Source organism: Nicotiana tomentosiformis, chromosome 1 (assembly GCF_000390325.3).
Source record: "Nicotiana tomentosiformis chromosome 1, ASM39032v3, whole genome shotgun sequence".
Classification (NCBI taxonomy): domain Eukaryota; kingdom Viridiplantae; phylum Streptophyta; class Magnoliopsida; order Solanales; family Solanaceae; genus Nicotiana; species Nicotiana tomentosiformis.
In genome coordinates, this window is record NC_090812.1 from 139,559,427 (window position 1) to 139,580,472 (window position 21,046).

The 21,046-nt window shown below is 40.8% G+C and overlaps 1 protein-coding gene and 1 non-coding gene across 2 annotated transcripts; one reads left to right on the plus strand and one right to left on the minus strand.

Annotated features, from left to right (window-relative positions):
- Positions 1-1,851: 1,851 nt before the first annotated feature.
- On the minus strand, positions 1,852-3,462 carry LOC138910591 (uncharacterized). Its single transcript, XM_070201829.1, has one exon. It carries the CDS (start codon positions 3,460-3,462, stop codon positions 1,852-1,854), a length of 1,611 nt encoding a protein of 536 aa, XP_070057930.1.
- A 582-nt stretch (positions 3,463-4,044) lies between these two features.
- LOC117280816 (small nucleolar RNA R71) lies at positions 4,045-4,149 on the plus strand. Its single transcript, XR_004511403.1, has one exon. It is a non-coding gene; the product is annotated as a small nucleolar RNA R71 (small nucleolar RNA).
- Positions 4,150-21,046: the final 16,897 nt, after the last annotated feature.

The window sequence follows — 21,046 nt, forward strand, 5'->3', positions numbered from 1 at the left end:
ATCAATTGCAAAAGTGCATCCCTTCATCACTTATCAATTCATGTGGAGTCCTAAACCTCGAAAATATATTCTTTTTCACAAATGCAGCTACCACCATGGCATCATTTGTTGGCAATGCGATCACCTCTACCCATTTTGACACGTAGTCAACTACTAGCAAAATGTATTTGTTTCCTCTAGACAATGGGAATGGTCCCATAAAATCTATCCCCATACATCAAAAATCTCAACCTCCAGGATGTTATTCAAAAGCATCTCATGCCTCCTAGTGATTGTTCCTGTTCTCTGACATTGGTCACACTTCTTAACAAATGCATGGGCATCCTTGAATAAAGTTGGCCAAAAGAAACCGGATTGTATTACCTTTGCAGTTGTTCTATCTCCTCCATGATGGCCCCCATAAGGTGATGCATGGCAATCATACAATACTAATTCTGCCTCCTTTTCTGGAATGCATCTCCTCATCAACTGATCAGCACATTGCTTGTACAAATATGGCTCATCCCAATAGTAGAAGTTCACATCATGTAGAAACCTCTTTCTTGCTTCAGATTCAATTTCAGGAGGAAGTACCCCACTCACAAGATAATTCACATAGTCTGCGTACCATGGGGGAGGGTCTTGGGGTGATAGCAAAAAGTTGCTCATCACAAAATACTTCTTTAATTTTGCCACCCTCCTCCATGTGGTCATGATTTTCCAGCCTTGATAGATGGTCAGCTACTTGGTTCTATGTGCCATTTCGATCTCGTATTTCTACATCAAATTCCTACAGCAACAAAACCTAGTGCATCAATCTAGCCTTGGATACTTTTTTTGTAAATAAATACCTGATTGATGCATGATCGGTATGGACTATGACTTTTGTTCCACCCAAGTATGCCCGAAATTTCTCAAAGGCCCACACAACTGCTAACAACTCATTTTCAGTGGTGGTGTAATTCAGTTGTGCATTATCAAGAGTCTTACTCGCATAGTAGATGGAATAAAATACCTTGTCTTTCCTGTGGCCTAGCACTGCCCCAACAACATGGTCACTTGCATAACACATAAGTTCAAATGGTAAGGACCAATTTGGTGCCACAATAATGGGAGCAGCCACCAACTTCTTTTTGAGTTCTTCAAATTCTTTAAGGCAGGCGTCATCAAAATTGAAAGTTACATCTTTTTCAAGCAACCTACACAAAGGAGTAGCAATTTTAGAAAAATCTTTAATAAAGCGTCGATAGAATCTCGCGTGTCCCAAGAAACTCCGGACACCTTTCACAAAAATAGGTGGAGGTAATTTTTCAACCGCCTCCACCTTCGCCTTATCAACTTCAATGCCACTTCTAGACACTCTGTGACCCAAAATGATGGCTTTCTGCACCATAAAGTGACACTTCTCCCAATTCAATACCAGATTTGTTTCTTCACAGCGTGCTAACACCTTGCTCAAATTCATCAAACAATCATCATAAGAAGACCGAAAGGATGAAAAATCATCCATAAAAACTTCCACAAATGTTTCCACCATATCGGTGAAAATAGACATCATGCATCTCTGGAAAGTAGCTGGTGCATTACAAAGACCAAACGGCATTCGCTTGAAGGCGAAAGCTCCATAAGGACAAGTAAAAGTGGTCTTCTCCTGATTCTCTGGGCATATGACAATCTGATTGTATCCCGAATAACCATCAAGGAAGCAATAATATTCATGCCCCACTAATCTGTCCAACATTTGGTCAATGAATAGAAGTGGAAAGTGGTCCTTGCAGGTTGCTTTGTTGAGCCTTCTATAATCAATGCAGACTCTCCACCCCGTCACAGTGCGAGTAGGAATTAGCTCATTTTTCTCATTCTCAATTATAGTCATCCCCCCTTTTTGGGCACACATTGAACTCGGCTTACCCAGTTGCTGTCAGAAATAGGAAAGATGATGCTTGCATCGAGCAACTTGATTACTTCCTTCTTCACGACCTCTTTCATAATGGGATTTAACGTCCTTTGCTGCTCAACATTAGGGCGGTGTCTATCTTCCAAGAGGATTTTATGCATGCAAAATGATGGACTGATTCCCTTGATGTCAGCAATTGTCCACCCAATAGCCTTTTTATGCTCGCGAAGGACTCTGAGCAATTTTTCTTCTTGTGTGTTAGTCAAGCTGGATGAGATAATCACGGGCAATGTCTCAGAGTTTCCCAAATAAGCATAGCGCAGATGTGCTAGTAGGGGCTCAAGTTCTAGCTTTGGAGCTTCTTCAATAGATGGCTTAGGAGGGGTCAGAGTGACAGGCCTGTCCAACTCCTCAAATTTTCCAAACCCATGGACATAACTGCAGGACATATCAAGTACTTGTTCAATTTCTCTCATCATTTCATCTTCAATGTCTTCTTCATCCCCAATCAAAGCTCGTTCAAGAGGATTTATAGGGCTCATATAAGGCACTAATGATGTAGCATCACTTTCCACCACAGAAATCATGGATAGCTCTTCATAGTGGGCTGGCAATCTGAGTGCTTTATATACATTGAATACCTCCACTCTATCGCCTACTCTCATCGTCATCTTTCCTTCCCAAACATCAATAATAGCTCGACCCGTGGCTAAAAATGGACGCCCCAAAATAAATGGGACTTCCTGATTAGGCTCGTAGTCCAAGATAATGAAATCAGCAGGGAATATGAAAGAACCCACTTGAACTAACACATCTTCAATTACTCCTTCAGGATGAGCAAGGGAGCGATCAGCCAACTGTAATATTACCGTTGTTGGGCATGGCTCACCCAACCCCAACTGTCTGAACACAGATAGCTGCATCAAATTGATGCTCGCTCCAAGATCACATAAAGCTCGCCCGACTGCATGCTTACCAATCGAGATTTGGATAGTGAAACTACCCGGATCCTTCAATTTCTGAGGTAGCTTGCTTTGAATTCTTGAGCTACATTCCTCAGTGAGTGCCACAGTCTCGAACTCGGTCAACCTCATTTTATTTGCCACTATGTCCTTGATGTATTTTGTATATTTGGGCACTTCTTGCAAGATGTCTACCAAAGGAATATTAATTTTCACCGGCTTCAAAATATCAAGAAACTTTTTATACGCGGCATTATCCTTCACTTTCTGCAATCTTTGAGGGAAAGGAGGTGGTGGCCTCGCAACCAATGGTGGAGGTTGCTTAGCCACCGCCTCATCAGCTGGCTTCTCAGATTCCTTTGATTTTTCTGATTCTGACTCTATAGTGGCTGTCCTCTCATTAAAAGTCACCTGTTTTCTTTTTTTCGACTGGACTTCTCCTAATTGTCTCACATTCCTCAATGAAATGCCATTAATGGATTTCTTAGTATTAGCTTCAGTGTCACTTCGAAGAGCTCCAACAGGTCTAGTATTTTGGGCACTGGCAAGTTGTCCCACTTGGCGCTCCAAATTTCTCATTGTTGTGGCTTGGGCTTGCTGATCAGCAATCAATTTCTTCATCATTTCCTCAAGGTGACTTGTTGAGTTTGCATGTTGTTCAGCCTGAGGTGGTCTATATTGTTGTTGAGGTGCTTGTGGTCGGTATTGATTTTGAGCACCTTGATTTCCACCCCAAGAGAAGTTTGGGTGGTTCCTCTAGTTGGGATTGTAAGTGTTCCCATTTTGGTTTGTCTAACCCCTATTCACATTACACATAAAGCAGACAGACTCTGGATTAACTGGGCATATTTCGCTCGTGTGACCCTCTCCACATACTTCACAAAACACTTGAACTTGTTGCACTAGTTGAGCTTGTTGCTTGTTAATAACCATGGTCATCTGATTGACTTGGTTGGTCAGTGTAGAAATCTGCGCTGATAACGTCGAGATGACATCTTACTCGAGAACCCCTGCAGATATTTGCACCGTGTGTCTGCCCATTGCTCCTTGCCAATCCGGATTGCTTTGGGAGAATTTGTTCAATAATGCATATATCTCGTCAAAGCTTTTCTGCAACACTTGACCTCCAGCTGCAGCATCTACCACAATTTTTGTTTCAGGATGTATCCCTTCTATGAAAGTGTGAGCTAACACTTCGTTTGTCTTATTGTGATGAGGACAGTCTCTGAGTAGCCCCTTGAACCTCTCCCAAGCTGAGTATAAAGACTCTCCCGCTTTCTGTTTGAAGGTAACTATCTCACTTCTAATCTTTGCAATTTTGCCTAAAGGGAAGAACCTCGCTAGAAATTTCCTTGCCAAATCATTCCATGATGTAATAGAATTAGCTGGTTCTACCTTCAGCCATCGCTTTGCTTCGCCCAACAGAGAGAATGGAAAAAGTGTGAGCCTCACATAGTCTGGAGTGACCCCTTTAGTGATATAAGTATTACTAATCTCCAAGAAGTTCAGGATATGCTGTTGTGGATCCTCATGTGGAAGACCCATAAACTGCCCATTCGCATGAAGTAGCTGGATCATGCTCTGTTTTAGCTCAAAGTGCCCAGTGATTCTGGGCTTCACTATGCTGGAGGGGACATTAGCAATGCTGGGCATTGCCACCTCCTGAACAGCCATATGTTCCTCAGCCATGTTCACAGGAAATTGGACAAGTGCCTAAATATTATTCGTGTCCTTTGCTTCCCTCAACCTCCTATGAAATGTTCTCTCAGGTTCGGGGTCAAAGCCTTGAAGTCGGTCCTAGCTTCTGACCCTGCGTATTCAATCAAAGTTCCTAAGGTCAGAGCAACAATCAAGTAACATTAGACTTAACGAAATAAACAATGAAAGCAAAAACTAGAAAGTAGTCAATATTCAAGTCCCCGGCAACGGCACTAAAAACTTGTTGCTCCCAAATGCACACGCAAGTATACGTGGTCGTACAAGTAATAAAATGATAAGTCGAGTGTCAAACCCACAGAGACTTGTATCAACTACCCACTAAAATCACCAAGATTGTTATTCAGTCAAGCCAAATTTGAGTTCAAGAATGTGGTTATACTAAACTATACTTCTAAGTAGTAACTAAATTATCAAGCAGTAAAATGGTTGTTGTGTATTCAATAGAGATAAATATTCCAGGGTTGTGATCGATTCACCAATCCTATTGTGTTCCAGTTAACTCTCCCTTTCATACAATTCACTCATGGTTGCTAATTAATCGATAATTTCTCTCATAGCCTTCTCCCGAAGTACTACTCGCTTATTCAAAATAGATTAACGCCTATATTCCTAAGGAATCAATCTATCAAGAATGCATTAAGATTACGATATTTAATTAAGCACGGTGACTAGGTATATTCCTATCCTAACCACAAATCCTCCCCCCCCTAAGAGTTAAGATCATGCTTTCTTTAATTCTTCTCTAATCTAAACATGGCTTTCCCAAGCATAGCATAAATAGTAAATAGAACCTAACTGCTAGCCAGACAATTAAGCAATTAATCACGGAATTGAAGAAACAACCATATATTAGTGAATTATAATCAAGGTTAAGTCAACGTTAAACAACAATATTCATGGCTAAATCACAACCCCAAAACTATGGGTTTTAGCCACTCGTGATAATAGCAAACAATTTCATAAGTGTTGGATAATTGAAAATACTAAGAAAAAATGAAGAAAACTGAGATCTCTTCGCTCCCGGATGTTTCTCGTGTGTATTATCCCTTCAAAGTGTCGTCCCCCCTCTAAATATAAGCTTAGTCTTGCTTTTATACGTGTTGGGTAGGTCTAGGGCCGAAATAACCTTGTCCCGGGCAAAGTTGGACAGAATTCACGCCACCAGCGCCCAGCCTAGCACTAGGCATTGTCCCTGGCACTGGTAATTGAAGCTTATTGTCTCTGGCACCACAGGTAGCGCCAGGCGCTGGCTGTGGCGCTAGAAATTCCCCTTTTTTTGTTTTTTTGTCCGTTTTAGCTCTAATCTCGCACCTTTCGCCCTCAATTGCTCTCGGATCATTCCTAACCTCAAATTAATATAAATCAACACATTTTACATCCTAAATCCATGAAACAAAAGTAAAACATGAGGCGATATACATATAAATATATATACTTTAAGCCAAACATCAAAGAGTTAATTAGAACGCAATGGGAGTGGTGAATCGATCACAACCCTAGAATATTCATCTCTACTAGATACACAACAATTATTTTGATGTTTGTTTAATTAGTTACTTATTACAATTATTTCTTAGTATAATCACACTTTTGAACTTTGATTGAATCGACTGAATAAGAATCTTGGTGAAACTAGTGGGAAGTTAACACAAGTCTCTGTGGGTTTGACACTCGATTTATCATTTTATTACTTGTACGACCACGTATACTTGCGTGTGCGTTTGGGAGCAACAGAACCCCCGATAGGCTAGGTGGAAAGGCAAGTCTGTAGGCCACCTCTCCCACTCTCTCAAGCACCTAAAAAGGACCAATATACCTAGGGCTCAACTTGCCCTTCTTTCCAAACCTCATCACACCCTTCATGGGCGAAACTCTGAGCAAAAACCTTCTCACCCACCATATATGCAACATCATGAGCCTTCCTATCCGCATAAATCTTCTGCATGGATTGTGTTGTATGAAGCCGCTCCTGGATCAACTTTACCTTCTCCAAAGCATCACGAACCAAATCAGTGCCCAACAACCTAGCCTCCCCCGGTTCAAACCAACCAACCGGAGAATGACATCTCCTTCCATATAAGGCCTCATAAGGAGCCATCTAGATACTCGACTGAAAAATGTTATTGTAGGCGAACTTTGCTAGCGGAAGAAACTGATCCCATGAACCTCCAAAATCGATGAAACAAGCACGTAACATGTTATTCAATATCTGAATAGTGCGCTCAGACTATCCGTCTGTCTGGGGATGAAATGTTATACTCAGCTCGACCTGTGTGCCCAACTCACACTGCACTGCTCTCCAGAAATGTGATGTGAACTGAGTGCCTCGATCCGATATAATAGACAAGGGCACACCATGAAGGCAAACAATCTCACGAATGTAAATACGAGCCAGCTACTCTGAAGAGTAGGTAGTCACAACTGGAATGAAGTGTGCAGACTTGGTCAGTCTGTCCATAATAACCCATGCTGCATCAAATTTCTTCAAGGTCCGTGGGAGCCCAACTACAAAATCCATCGTGATACACTCCCACTTCCACTCCGGAATATCAAGCCTCTGAAGAAACCACCGAGTCTCTGATGCCCATACTTCACCTGTTGATAGTTCAAACAGCGAGCAACATACTAAACAATATCCTTCTTTATCCTCTGCCACCAATAGTATTGCCTCAAGTCCTGGTACATCTTCGCAGAACCCAGATGAATTGAATACCGCAAACTTTGGGCCTCCTCAAGTATCAACCCTTGCAACCCATCCACATTTTGAACACAGATCTGACACTACATTCTTAATACCCCATCATCTCCAATAGTAACTTCCTTAGCATCAATGTGCTACACCGTGTCCTTTAGGAAAACCAAATGGGGATCATCATACTAACGTGCCTTAATGCGCTCAAACAAAGAAGACCGTGATACCACATAAGCAAGAACTCTGCTGGACACAAAAATATCCAACCTCATGAACCGATTTGGCCAAAGCCTGAACATCCAATGCTAATGGTCTCTCTCCAACTGGAATATAAGCAAGACTCCCCATACTCTCAGCCTTCCTACTCAAAGCATCGGCCACCACACTGGCCTTTCCCAGGTGATAAACAATGGTAATATCATAGTCTTTTAGTAGCTCTAACCACCTCCGCTGCCTCAAGTTCACATCCTTTTGCTTGAATAAGTGTTGGAGACTTCTATTATCCGTGAATACCTCACAAGACACGCCGTAGAGATAGTTCCTCCAAATCTTCAATGTCTAAACAATGGATGCCAACTCCAAATCATGTATATGGAGAGAGAAAAGATGAAATCCGGCCTCCACGAAGGCTCTTTGCTCTCCAAAGTCGAATTCTCCCTTCAAAAATTAGATTATATGCATTGGTAGGGTCTAAGACACTGAAAAATTTCTCCTAAACCTGCATGGAGAACTTTCCCAGATACGGCACTATGGGCACGCCAGATGGTGAATTCAGCAGACCCTTAGATTTCAGCACCATAGGCACCGCCAAACGGTGACCTGAACGCTGAACTTTTATCTCTGAAATTCTCTAAGTTTTAGGCTCCACAGGCACCACCAAATGGTGGCCTAGGCACTGAATTTATACTTAGCTCATATTTCTTCAATTCTTGCTTCAACTTGCTTGCTTTCACTTTTTTATTCCAAATTCTTTCCACACAAGTAAATAATACAATTAAGCTCAAAACTTCATAATAGACTCTAATTATCACTATTATTACACTAACATGTGAGGCAATTATCATCATATTATGTGTATTTAGCCAAATATCAACACGGCATGCTTTTACTTTGCCAAGATTTTGTTCTTTAATCATCAAAGCTTCTGTTGCCCATAACTTCATAAGCTCTCAGATCTGAATCTTTTTATCCTCTAAGGATGCTCCAAAATACAGAAAGCAAGTTTTGAGATAATGGGGTAAATTCTTGTAATTAAATTGTACGATGTGCTTGGAGTCGCCAAGAATATGATACCCTAAATCATCTTCCACTTGCTCCATATTTCTCTCAAATGTACACACAAGTATACATGGTTAAAAAGTAATAAAGTAATGAAGAGAGTATTGAACCCACATGGATTTATCGTTAACTACCTACCAATTCAACTAGAATGACGCAATCTAATCGAGTTACCAAGTTAGAGTTTTTGTTACTAAACCATTGTTGTAAATATTAAATAAATGATTAACTGCAACAACTAAGAACTTTAAAGAGCTACTTCAGTAGAGATGAATATTCCTGGGTTGTGGTTGGTTTAGCAATCCTATTGAGTTCTAGTTAATCCCTCATGCAACTTGAATTTCCTATGGTTGCTAATTTACCAGACTATCTTTGCTCATAGTATTCTCCCAAATTACTAGTCATCTATCCAATACATATTAGCGCCTATATTCCTATGAAATTAATACACCAAGAACACAATACGCTAACGGTATTGTCACGACCCAAAATTTCAACAAAGACTGTGGTGGCGCCTAGCCTGGTCACTAGGCAAGCCAACACTCAATCAACATCACAAGATCTAATTATTAAGCCATTAACGTTTTTCACAATATAATTAATAGAGCGAAATGAATTCTAATTCAATAACATGAGTGCATGATCTATGATAGGGTCTAAACTCGACCACAACTGTCTAATCAATTGCTCTCCAGAAATGTGATGTGAACTAAGTGCCTCGATCCGATATAATAGACAAGGGCACACCATGAAGGCGAACAATCTCACGAATGTAAATACGAGCCAGCTGCTCTGAAGAATAGGTAGTCACAACTGGAATGAAGTGTGCAGACTTGGTCAGTCTGTCCATAATAACCCATGCTGCATCAAATTTCTTCAAGGTCCGTGGGAGCCCAACTACAAAATCCATCGTGATACACTCCCACTTCCACTCCGGAATATCAAGCCTCTGAAGAAACCACCGAGTCTCTGATGCCCATACTTCACCTGTTGATAGTTCAAACAGCGAGCAACATACTAAACAATATCCTTCTTTATCCTCTGCCACCAATAGTATTGCCTCAAGTCCTGGTACATCTTCGCAGAACCCGGATGAATTGAATACCGCGAACTTTGGGCCTCCTCAAGTATCAACCCTTGCAACCCATCCACATTTTGAACACAGATCTGACACTACATTCTTAATACCCCATCATCTCCAATAGTAACTTCCTTAGCATCAATGTGCTACACCGTGTCCTTTAGGAAAACCAAATGGGGATCATCATACTAACGTGCCTTAATGCGCTCAAACAAAGAAGACCGTGATACCACATAAGCAAGAACTCTGCTGGACACAAAAATATCCAACCTCATGAACCGATTTGGCCAAAGCCTGAACATCCAATGCTAATGGTCTCTCTCCAACTGGAATATAAGCAAGACTCCCCATACTCTCAGCCTTCCTACTCAAAGCATCGGCCACCACACTGGCCTTTCCCAGGTGATAAACAATGGTAATATCATAGTCTTTTAGTAGCTCTAACCACCTCTGCTGCCTCAAGTTCACATCCTTTTGCTTGAATAAGTGTTGGAGACTTCTATTATCCGTGAATACCTCACAAGACACGCCGTAGAGATAGTTCCTCCAAATCTTCAATGTCTGAACAATGGATGCCAACTCCAAATCATGTATATGGTAGTTCCTCTCATGGGGCTTCAACTGTCCCAAAGCATAAGCAATCACTCTACCCTCCTATATCAACACATATCAAATGCCAATCCATGAAGCATCACAATAAACTGTATACGAAGCCGATCCCGAAGGCAAAACTAGAACTGGAGTTATAGTCAAAGTAGTCTTGAGCTTCTGAAATCTCTCCTCACACTCCTCAGACCACCTGAATGGGATACCCTTCTGGTTCAATCTAGTCAAAGGTGAAGCAATGGATGAGAAACCCTCCACAAAATGCCGAAAATACCTGGCCAAACCAAGGAATCTTCGGATCTCAGTAGCAGAAGACAATGTGGGTTAACTCTGAATTGCTTCAATCTTCTTCAAATCTCTTAATCCCCTTACTGGACACCGTATGCCCCAAAATTGACACTGAATCAAGCCAAAACTCACTCTTGGAGAAGTTATCATATAGCTTCTTCTCCCTCAAAGTCTGGAGCACGATCCTCAGATACTGCTCCAAATCCTCCTTGCTGCGTGAATACACCAATATATTTTCAGTGAAAACTATGACGAAGGAATTAGGATAGGGCTGAAATATACTGTTCATCAAGTGCATAAAGGCCGCTAGGACATTGGTCAGCCCAAAAGACATCACCAGAAACTCATAGTGACCATAGCGGGTCCTGAACGCCGTCTTCGGAATATCTGAATCCCGGATCTTTAACTGATCATACCCTAATCTCAAAGCAATCTTCGAGAGCCCTCTAGCACCCTGAAGCTGATCAAATAATTCATCAATGTGCGGTAGTGGGTACTAGTTCTTAATTGTAACTTTGTTCAACTGCCTGTAGTCAATACACATCCTCATAGTACCATCATTCTTCTTCACAAATAGAACTGGTGCACCCCAAGGCAACACACTAGGCGTGATGAAGCCCTTACAAGTAGCTCCTACAATTATTCCTTCAACTCCTTCAACTCAACTGGTGTTATAAGATATGGCGAAATATACATGGGAGGAATTCTCGGCACCAAATCGATACCAAAATCAATGTCCCTATTGGGCGGCATGCCCGGAAGGTCTACTAGAAGCACATCTGGGAAAACTCTCACTATTGGAACTGACTCAACGGTAGGTATCAGCACTAACATCCCTCACAAAGGCCAAATACGCCAGAAATCTCTTCTCAACCATTCGTTGAGCCTTCATGCATGAAATCACTCAATTAGGAACATAATTCAGGGAGCCTCTCTACTCTAACCTTGGCAACCCCGGCATCGCCAACATCAATGTCTTAGCATGACAATCAAGGATAGCGTGATATGGCGACAACCAATCCATGCCAAGAATCACGCCAAAATCAACCATACTGGGCAACAACAGATCAACCCTAGTCTCATAACCTCTAATGGTAATCACATACGTGACCGATATACACGATCCACCATAATAGAATCCCCTGCCGATGTAGAACATGAACAGGCATAAATATAGAATCATGAGGGATATCCAAATAACAAGCAAAGTATGATTACACATGAATAAATAGAAATAGGGTCAAATAACACTGAAGCATCTATGTGGCATATTGAAACAATACTTATGATCACAGAGTCAGAAATAATTGCCTCTGGCCTAGCTGGAAATGCATAACAACGGGCCTGACCACCGCCTATCCGACCTCCCCCTCTAGGGCGACCTCGAACTAACTGAGCCCCACCCCTAGATGGCTATGCGGGTGGTGCAGCTGCTACTGCTGATATCATAGGCTACGAGCTCTACTATAGAACCCTGCTGAAATGTCTGGGGCAATCCCTCTTGATATGACTCAAGTACCCAAGTCAGCGCACTCAAAACAACCCCTCCGCTTACAAAGCTACTGACCCTGATAATCTGAATAACTGCCTGTAGAACTTTGAACAGATGCAGCACGGTAAGAACTTTATATCGGCAGTGCATTGAATGATGAATGAGTTGGGCAAGCATTGTATGAACTATGGCTACCTGAAGAACCACGAGGAACATGATGAGTTTCCTGAGCGGGTCTAAAAGGACGACCTCGGTTGTAATGTGACTGGCCTCTAGATGAGCCACTGCTAAGACCATCTGGACCACGAGGCCTCTTGGCCTCCCACTCATCACGCTCAAGCCTGCGAACCTACTCCAAATACCTAGCAATCTCGACCACCTGGTCAAACCTGGCATCCGTCTCAAACTCTCTAGCCAAACTGTAATGTAAACCATAGTTGTGGCCATCAGTGAACCTCCTGATCATTTTCCTCTCTGTGGGAACCAACTATATAGCATGTTGTGCCAAATCTGGAAACCTCATCTCATACCGAGTCATAGTCATATCCCCCTAACGTAGCTGCTCAAACTCTCTACGCAGCTCCTCTCTGCGAGTCTGTGAGATAAATTTCTCTAAGAAGAGAACGGAGAACTCATGTCATGTAAGTGGCACTGTGCCAGCTGGCCTGCCAAACTCATAAGTCTGCCACCCTCTGTAGGCTGCTCATATTAGCTGAAAAGTAGTAAATACAAACCCATTGGTGTCCAAAATACCTGCTATGCAAAGAATCCGCTAACACCGGTCCAGAAAATCCTGAGCATCCTCTGACTCTCCTCCACCGAACTCGGGTAGTTCAAGCCTCTTAAACCTCTCCAACCTCCTCTGCTCCACATCAGTCATAGGTGGACCAACCTCAGCCCGAGAAGCAATAACTGGTTACACTAGTAACACCCTAGGTGTTTTATGACCCTGAGATAGCTACTCTAGAGTACGGGCGGCGGGAGTCTGGGCACCTCCCCCAGCATGTGAGGTAGCTGGTACAACTAGAATTGTAACCTCCTGAACCAAGCTCGTTCACACAGACAAAATCTCAACCAAAGCCTCCTAAAGACTAGAAATGACAATAGGTATTTCTAGTGTCTGAGCTGGTCCCACCGACTCAATAGTATCTGGAACCTACTCCTCATCTAGAGCAATTGGTTGCTCCACAGGTGCTGCCCTAGCTGAAGTGTGAGCCCCACCTCGCCTCTACCATGGCCTCGGCCTCTGGCGGCCCTAACTAGTGGTACTGGTGCCCGTCCACCTGATCCAGTCGCACGTGTCGTCACCAACTGTGAGAGAAAAAAAGAGTCAAGGTTCAAACTTCGGAAATAACTAATCAACACGATAAGAATGCAAGAAAGTAAAAAATTTCCCAATAGTTTGGTACCCTCTCAAAGATAAGTGCAGATGTCTCTGTACCGATCCGTAAGACTCTACTAAACTAGCTCATGACCCGTAGAATGTATGAACCTAGGTCTCTGATACCAACTTGTCATGACCCAACTTTACTAACCGGCGATGATGACGCCTAACTCTCTTGTTAGGCAAGCCAAGTATAACAAAAGCATGATGTATAAATACTGAAAGGACCAAAAATAATACAAGTCTAATGTCTCAACATAGCATAATATCGTTAATACATGATACATCCCCCAGAAATGGTAAATACGGAGTCATGAGCTCTAAAATGGAAATACAAGTCTGCAAGGCTAAATAACAATATTGTCCGAAAATAAAGACAACAGTACAAATGGAAAGAGATGCCAAGACTGCGATCAGGATACAGCTCTACCTCGTCTCTCGTACAACTCAGCAAGCAAAACTCTGCTACAGGTGACTGGGTCCGACACCTGTATTTGCACAATTAAGTGCAAAGTTTAGTATGAGTACAACAGACCCTATGTAACCAGCAAGTATAATGATACTCGCTATAACATGTACAGTTCATAAATGCAACAAGCACAAAACATGAATTTGATCAAATCATGATATCACGGATCAAAACCACCTTGGTGCACACATTTACTCAAGTACTCTGCTCAGGTAATGATCCTGCATATAAAGATGATATGCAAGTAATTCAGGTACACACTCATGGAAATTGTATGTAAAGATGAAATGCAATAACCAAACAACACTGGCCAGATTTTTCTCAGAATTTCCAATATAGTACCAAACTCCTTATCAGTGAATATCAACTTCGCGTGTACACCATCAAGAAGGCACATGAGAGGGTGACCCTAGGGGATGGATCCATATCCACACGCTGCACGGTCAACTAACATGATGCATGGACAGTTCATGTGCTAATAATATCACCTGCACGGATAACTTACGTGCCAATAATAACAATCCGCCTGGCATGGTCACGGGCTACCGGTCCAGATCATATCACACAGAAAGTAGATATACAGGAATACATGCACATGATCAACAAATACAAGTTTCATATTCCAGGACTGGTATAAATAACATGCTAAGGTGTATGCATGTGCAAAGTGTGCTATCATAGCTCAAATCGGAAATTCCATCATGGAAATAACAATTATCAAGTTCAATCAGGAGATTAACCTTTCTATAACCTCAAATATGGTACAAATAGCTCATAACGAGGTTACAAATATGAGAAACAACACATCATAAAACTTAGCAATCAAGTATCATAGCCTAAGTACTACCCCGAGCATGGATAAATAACCCGATGCACGCACATGGGCTTATCCCCACACATATGCGCCACCCATAACACGTAATTATCATAAATAACTCAGGCAACTAGTGACTCAACCAAGTTTAGGTAAGATACTTACCTCAAACAAGCCAAATCACTCCTCTAACAAGCCCTTCCCGAGTGTATCAACCTCCGGACGGCTCGAATCTAGACAAAACAACTTAATGTCATCAATAAAATCCATAGGAAACGATTCCAAATGATAAAGCTAAGATCTTTAACAAAAAATAAAAAGTCAACCAAAAAAGTAACCTCCGGGCCCGCACCTCGGAACCTGACCAAACTCACAAATAATGAACATCCATTCGAATTGAGTCCAGCCATACCAATTTCATCCAATTCCGATATCAAATCGACCTTCAAATCTTCAATTTTTACTTTAGGAAAGTTTTTACTAAAATCCCTAATTTCTTCACTTCGATTCACCAATTAAATGCTAAAAATAAAGATGTAATCATGTAATATAAATAATCCGAGTCAAAAATACCTACCCCAATCCAAATCATGAAAATACCCTCCAAAATCGCCCAAAATTCGAGCTCTACAACTCAAAATATGTTAAAATGAACAAAATCCTCGAAAATAGAGTACTTATGGTCTACCCAGGCATACCCTTCGCGATCGCGAAGCACAATCATCACTGCCCCAAGAAACGCCCTATGCAAATGTGACACGAAGCTTGTGAACGCGATGCACAAACAACAGGACACTACGCGAACACAGGCAACCTTACGCGATCGAGATGACTTACGGCCAGAAGCCCCCAGTTGAACTCCCCTTCTACGCAAACGTGTCCACCCATGCACGATCGCGATGACCACAGTAACCCAAACCTTCACAAACGTGATATCCTCTTCCAAACCCCAATAACAAATCACCCACCATCAAGAACACCTTACGTGATTGCGACTGCCTTCTCGCGATCGCGAAGAAGGAAACCATACATCAAATTCAGCTATGCCAATACATGGAGAAATGGTCTGAAACCCATCCAAAACACACCTGAGACCCCGGGACCTTGTCAAATCATACCAACCATTCCCAAGACACAACACGAACCGACTCAAGGCTTCAAATCACACAAAACAAAATCAAAACCACGAATCGCACCCCAATTCAAGCCTAATGAACTTTCAACTTCCAAAACTCATACCGAACCATATCAAATCAACTCCGAATGACCTCAAATTTTGCATGCAAGTCCCAAATGAAACAATAGACCTATCCCAACTCCTAGAACCGAAATACAAATCCGGTATCAACAAAGTCAACTCTCAGTCAAACCTATCAACCTTCTAACCCTTCAACTTTCCAACTTTCGCCAAAAAGCACCAAACCAACCTATAGACCTCCAAATCCAAATCCAGACATACACCTAAGTCCCAAACCACCATGCAAAAGTCAAATTTCGATCAACTCTTTCAACTTAAGCTTCCAACCTTGGGACTAAATGTCCCAATTCACTCCGAAACATCCACAAAACCAAACCAACCACCCGGCAAGTCACGAAACCTCAAATACACATAAGTAAAGCATCAAATATGGGAAACTGAGCTAAAGTACTCAAAATGATTGGCCGGGTCGTTACATTCCCACAGAAATATCCGCCTATCTACAATATATCAACCTTATATTCCTATGATATTAAATTTTTATGAATGAATAACATACGGTATTCAACTAAGTGAGATTGTTAGGTATATCCCTATCATAACCGTAAAATTATTCCACGAGCCACGGGTTCAGAAACAAGCTCTACTCAATCCTATTTGCAATCTAGATTTCCCTCTCCCGAATTTAACCCTATAGTATTCAATTGGTGATCAAACAATCAAATAATAAAGTATATGATTGAATAAATAAACTAATATGATAAATTAATAAATCAAAATCATTATTCAAAAAATAATAGTCATGAAAGAACCAAAACCTAGAACGCAAAGTTTAACTCCACATAAACATAGTAGCTAAACAACCAATCTCCAAAGAAATATAAAAGTTACTGAGTTTGGAGAGAGAAAAGATGAAATCTGTCCTCCACGAAGGCTCTTTGCTCTCCAAAGTCGAATTCTCCCTTCAAAAATTAGGTTATGTGCCTTTTATATGCATTGGTAGGGTCTAAGACACTGAAAACTTTCTCCTAAACCTGCATGGAGAACTTTCCCAGATACGGCACTATGGGCACGCCAGACGGTGAATTCAGCAGACCCTTAGATTTCAGCACCATAGGCACCGCCAAACGGTGACCTGAATGCTGAACTTTTATCTATGAAATTCTCTAAGTTTTAGGCTCCACAGGCACCGCCAAATGGTGGCCTAGGCACTGAATTTATACTTAGCTCATATTTCTTCAATTCTTGCTTCAACTTGCTTGCTTTCACTTTTTTATTCCAAATTCTTTCCACACAAGTAAATAATACAATTAAGCTCAAAACTTCATAATAGACTCTAATTATCACTATTATTACACTAACATGTGAGGCAATTATCATCATATTATGTGTATTTAGCCAAATATCAACACGGCATGCTTTTACTTTGCCAAAATTTTGTTCTTGGTTTCCATCACGATGTTTCTTTTAATAGGCTCCTCTGAATGATCTCCTGCTACATCAACCAAGACACTTCCCTTTTGCTTAAATATCAAAGCTTCTGTTTCCCATAACTTCATAAGCTCTCAGATCTGAATCTTTTTATCCTCTAAGGATGCTCCAAAATACAGAAAGCAAGTTTTGAGATAATGGGGTAAATTCTTGTAATTAAATTGTACGATGTGCTTGGAGTCGCCAAGAATATGATACCCTAAATCATCTTCCACTTGCTCCATATTTCTCTCAAATGTATACACAAGTATACATGGTCAAAAAGTAATAAAGTAATGAAGAGAGTATTGAACCCACATGGATTTATCGTTAACTACCTACCAATTCAACTAGAATGACACAATCTAATCGAGTTACCAAGTTAGAGTTTTTGTTACTAAACCATTGTTGCAAATATTAAATAAATGATTAACTGCAACAACTAAGAACTTTAAAGAGCTACTTCAGTAGAGATGAATATTCCTGGGTTGTGGTTGGTTTAGTAATCCTATTGAGTTCTAGTTAATCCCTCATGCAACTTGAATTTCCTATGGTTGCTAATTTACCAGACTATCTTTGCTCATAGTATTCTCCCAAATTACTAGTCATCTATCCAATACATATTAACGCCTATATTTCTATGAAATTAATACACCAAGAACACAATACGCTAACGGTATTGTCACGACCCAAAATTTCAACAAAGACTGTGATGGCGCCTAGCCTGGTCACTAGGAAAGCCAACACTCAATCAACATCACAAGATCTAATTATTAAGCCATTAACGTTTTTCACAATATAATTAATAGAGCGAAATGAATTCTAATTCAATAACAGGAGTGCATGATCTGTGATAGAGTCTAAACTCGACCACAATTGTCTAATCAACTACCCAAAATCCAGTGTTACTATATTATTCGTATCTAAAGTAACTAGAGTCAACTGAATAAATACATCTGTCCAGAAAAGAAATACATGAACAAAAAATAGACAAGTAGGTAAAGGGACTCCATGTGCTATGAATCGGATCAAGAAGAATATCTCCCCACGAAGTCTCCAATATATTACTCCAACTCAACTCAATGATACCGCTAATATCAGTCTAATAACCTACACAAAATGTGCATAAGTATAGTATGAGTACAAAATCACGGTACTTAGTAAGTATCAAGTCTAGCATCGAAGAAGTAGCGGTGAGGGGTAGACATGAACACTCACTATCCATCCAATAATCAGGTAAAGTAGAAATAAAATACGACAATAAGCATGCTATCAGCAAATGAATATGACAGTCCAAAGAAACACAGGTCATACAGAGTTTAGACATGCATAATAGATAAGGAGAGAAATTAAGATATCCACACTTCGATCCTCATACCAAGACATGATTCAGATCAACAACATTTATATCAAATCACTATATGAGTTAAGAATATGTGCATATACATGCTCAGGATCCAATATTAATGTGTATAAGAGCCAACGCATGAGTCTAAGCTACCAATGCATTCCGCTAATCCAATATCAACATATATAAGTGCCAATGCATGAGTCTAAGCTTCTAATGCATGCCCCTGATACAATATCAACATATATAAGAGGTAATGCATGAGTCTAAGCTTCCAATGCACGCCCCTGATCCAATATCAGCACTCACATCATAAATCCATACGCCTGACACAAGCCACGTTTCCAACAAGCACCAAAATAATCACGGGTTCCTACGCTCACAGGGCCCAAAGTAACATGGGTAATCACCTGACTCCAGAGGGACGGATCCATATCTAAATGTTGATCATTTTATATTCAATTATTACGGCGCGCAACCCGGTCCAACTATAATGTCACTAAGAAATCATTGAGGCGCTACACGATCCAATCATAATACCATCAATAATCGACAACCAATATCCGCTCACATTGTCCTTCGTTCCAAATTCCTCAATATTTGCACAACATCCAACTCTCCAACTCATGCATATGTATATGAAATGATGTAAATAAAGGACATCGGACATGACAATAAGAATGCGGATAAAAAGCTCATATGGTTAAAAGATGGCTATGGAAAATCATGTAACTTAAGTTATCACAACGTCTCAATAAGCTATTTAGCATGTTTTAGCTTATTCGTGTTATTTATCATGAGTCAGTTACGCCATAGAATCACCAAAATCATGGAACAATTAAGACAAGTATATGACTACGGATTTATTATAAAGCTCCACATAGCAAAATAATCTTTCATTTCAAATCAACAAGTCATAACCATAGGCATGCTCCTGTGTCATAAATATAAATTATCACATAGTCATAGAATCAACTAAAATGTATAACAACATCACATAATCCAATAAAGTATAATTCAAGTCAATAATACCAGATATGGCCAAGACCTAGCTACGCATATACACTCATCATCTCGCATATACATGGCTCCTAAATCATGAATCAAGTAGCAAATAGATACCTATGGGGAGAATTTCCTCTTACAAGGGTAGATAAGAGACTTAACTCGGCCCAGTAAGCTAAAATAAACCAACAATCGCCTACTTTCCAAATCTAACTCCAAACGACTCACATCTAGTCCAATACAACTCAATAATATCAAATAAATCCTTAGGAAACAACTCCAAACAATAAAGCTTTGATCTTTAATCAAATTTCCAAAAGTTAACAAAAATCAACTCAGGCCCACACGGTCAGAACCCGAGTCAAGGGGTAGATCCTGGCTACCCATAACCCCACGATTTTGTGATTATATTCCAAAATAGGATCCAAATCGACCCTCAAATCCCCAAAATACGTCCTCTTAAATTGTAGAAAAAACTCAAAATTTTAATTTAAAATTTCAAGTTTTAGGTATAGAAATCCATGGAGAATAAAGATATAAAACCAAATCCAAGTAAACATTGCTTATCTCCAATATAGTAGTGAAATTACTCTTCAAATTCTCCTTTTCTTGAAGTCTAGGACTCAAAATAAGAAAAAATGGAAAAAGTCCCGAAATATAATCCTTAAAGGTCTGCTCCAGGTAAACTTTTTGGATCGCGGTTGTCCCCTCGCGATCACGAAGGCCAAACAACCTCCAGCCCCTGGCTATACTTCATGAACGTGAAGCTTTCAGCACAAACACGATTCACCTGCTACCAACTCTAGTCGAACGCATCACTCTGACCGCGAACTCGGAGCACCAAGCCCCAGCAAAACTCCACTGCTTCGCGAACGAGGACCCAATCTCACGAACACGGCGCTCTTGATCATAACACTATGAGAATGCGTACTGTAGGTCGCGAACGCGTTGTAAAAAAATCCCTCTACTCAATTACCATCAGTGATCGCGATGCCACTCTGCGATCGCATTGAACCACTAACACCAGCAACTTCAACAGTTCCTAACTTCACAAAAATGATTGGAAACCACCTCGGATCACACCTGAGCCCCTCGGGACCCCGTCCAAATATGCCAACAAGTCCATATACATAATTCAAACTTATCCAAAGCCTCGAAACACCATAAATAACATCAAAATTAAGAATCGAATACCAAATCATTCTCTTAACTTTCAAACATTCAAATTTTGCCGAACTCGCCTAAATCACACATCGACATATCAGATCGCAATCAAACTCTGCACACAAGTCCCAATCAACCAAATTAACATGTCCAAAGTCCTGAAACACCAACCGAAGCCAGATAACACCAAATTCAACTTC

Coding starts and splice junctions, on each gene's coding strand:
- LOC138910591 (XM_070201829.1), bottom strand. CDS start 3,462: ATGATGAAGAAATTGATTGCTGATCAGCAAGCCCAAGCCACAACAATG.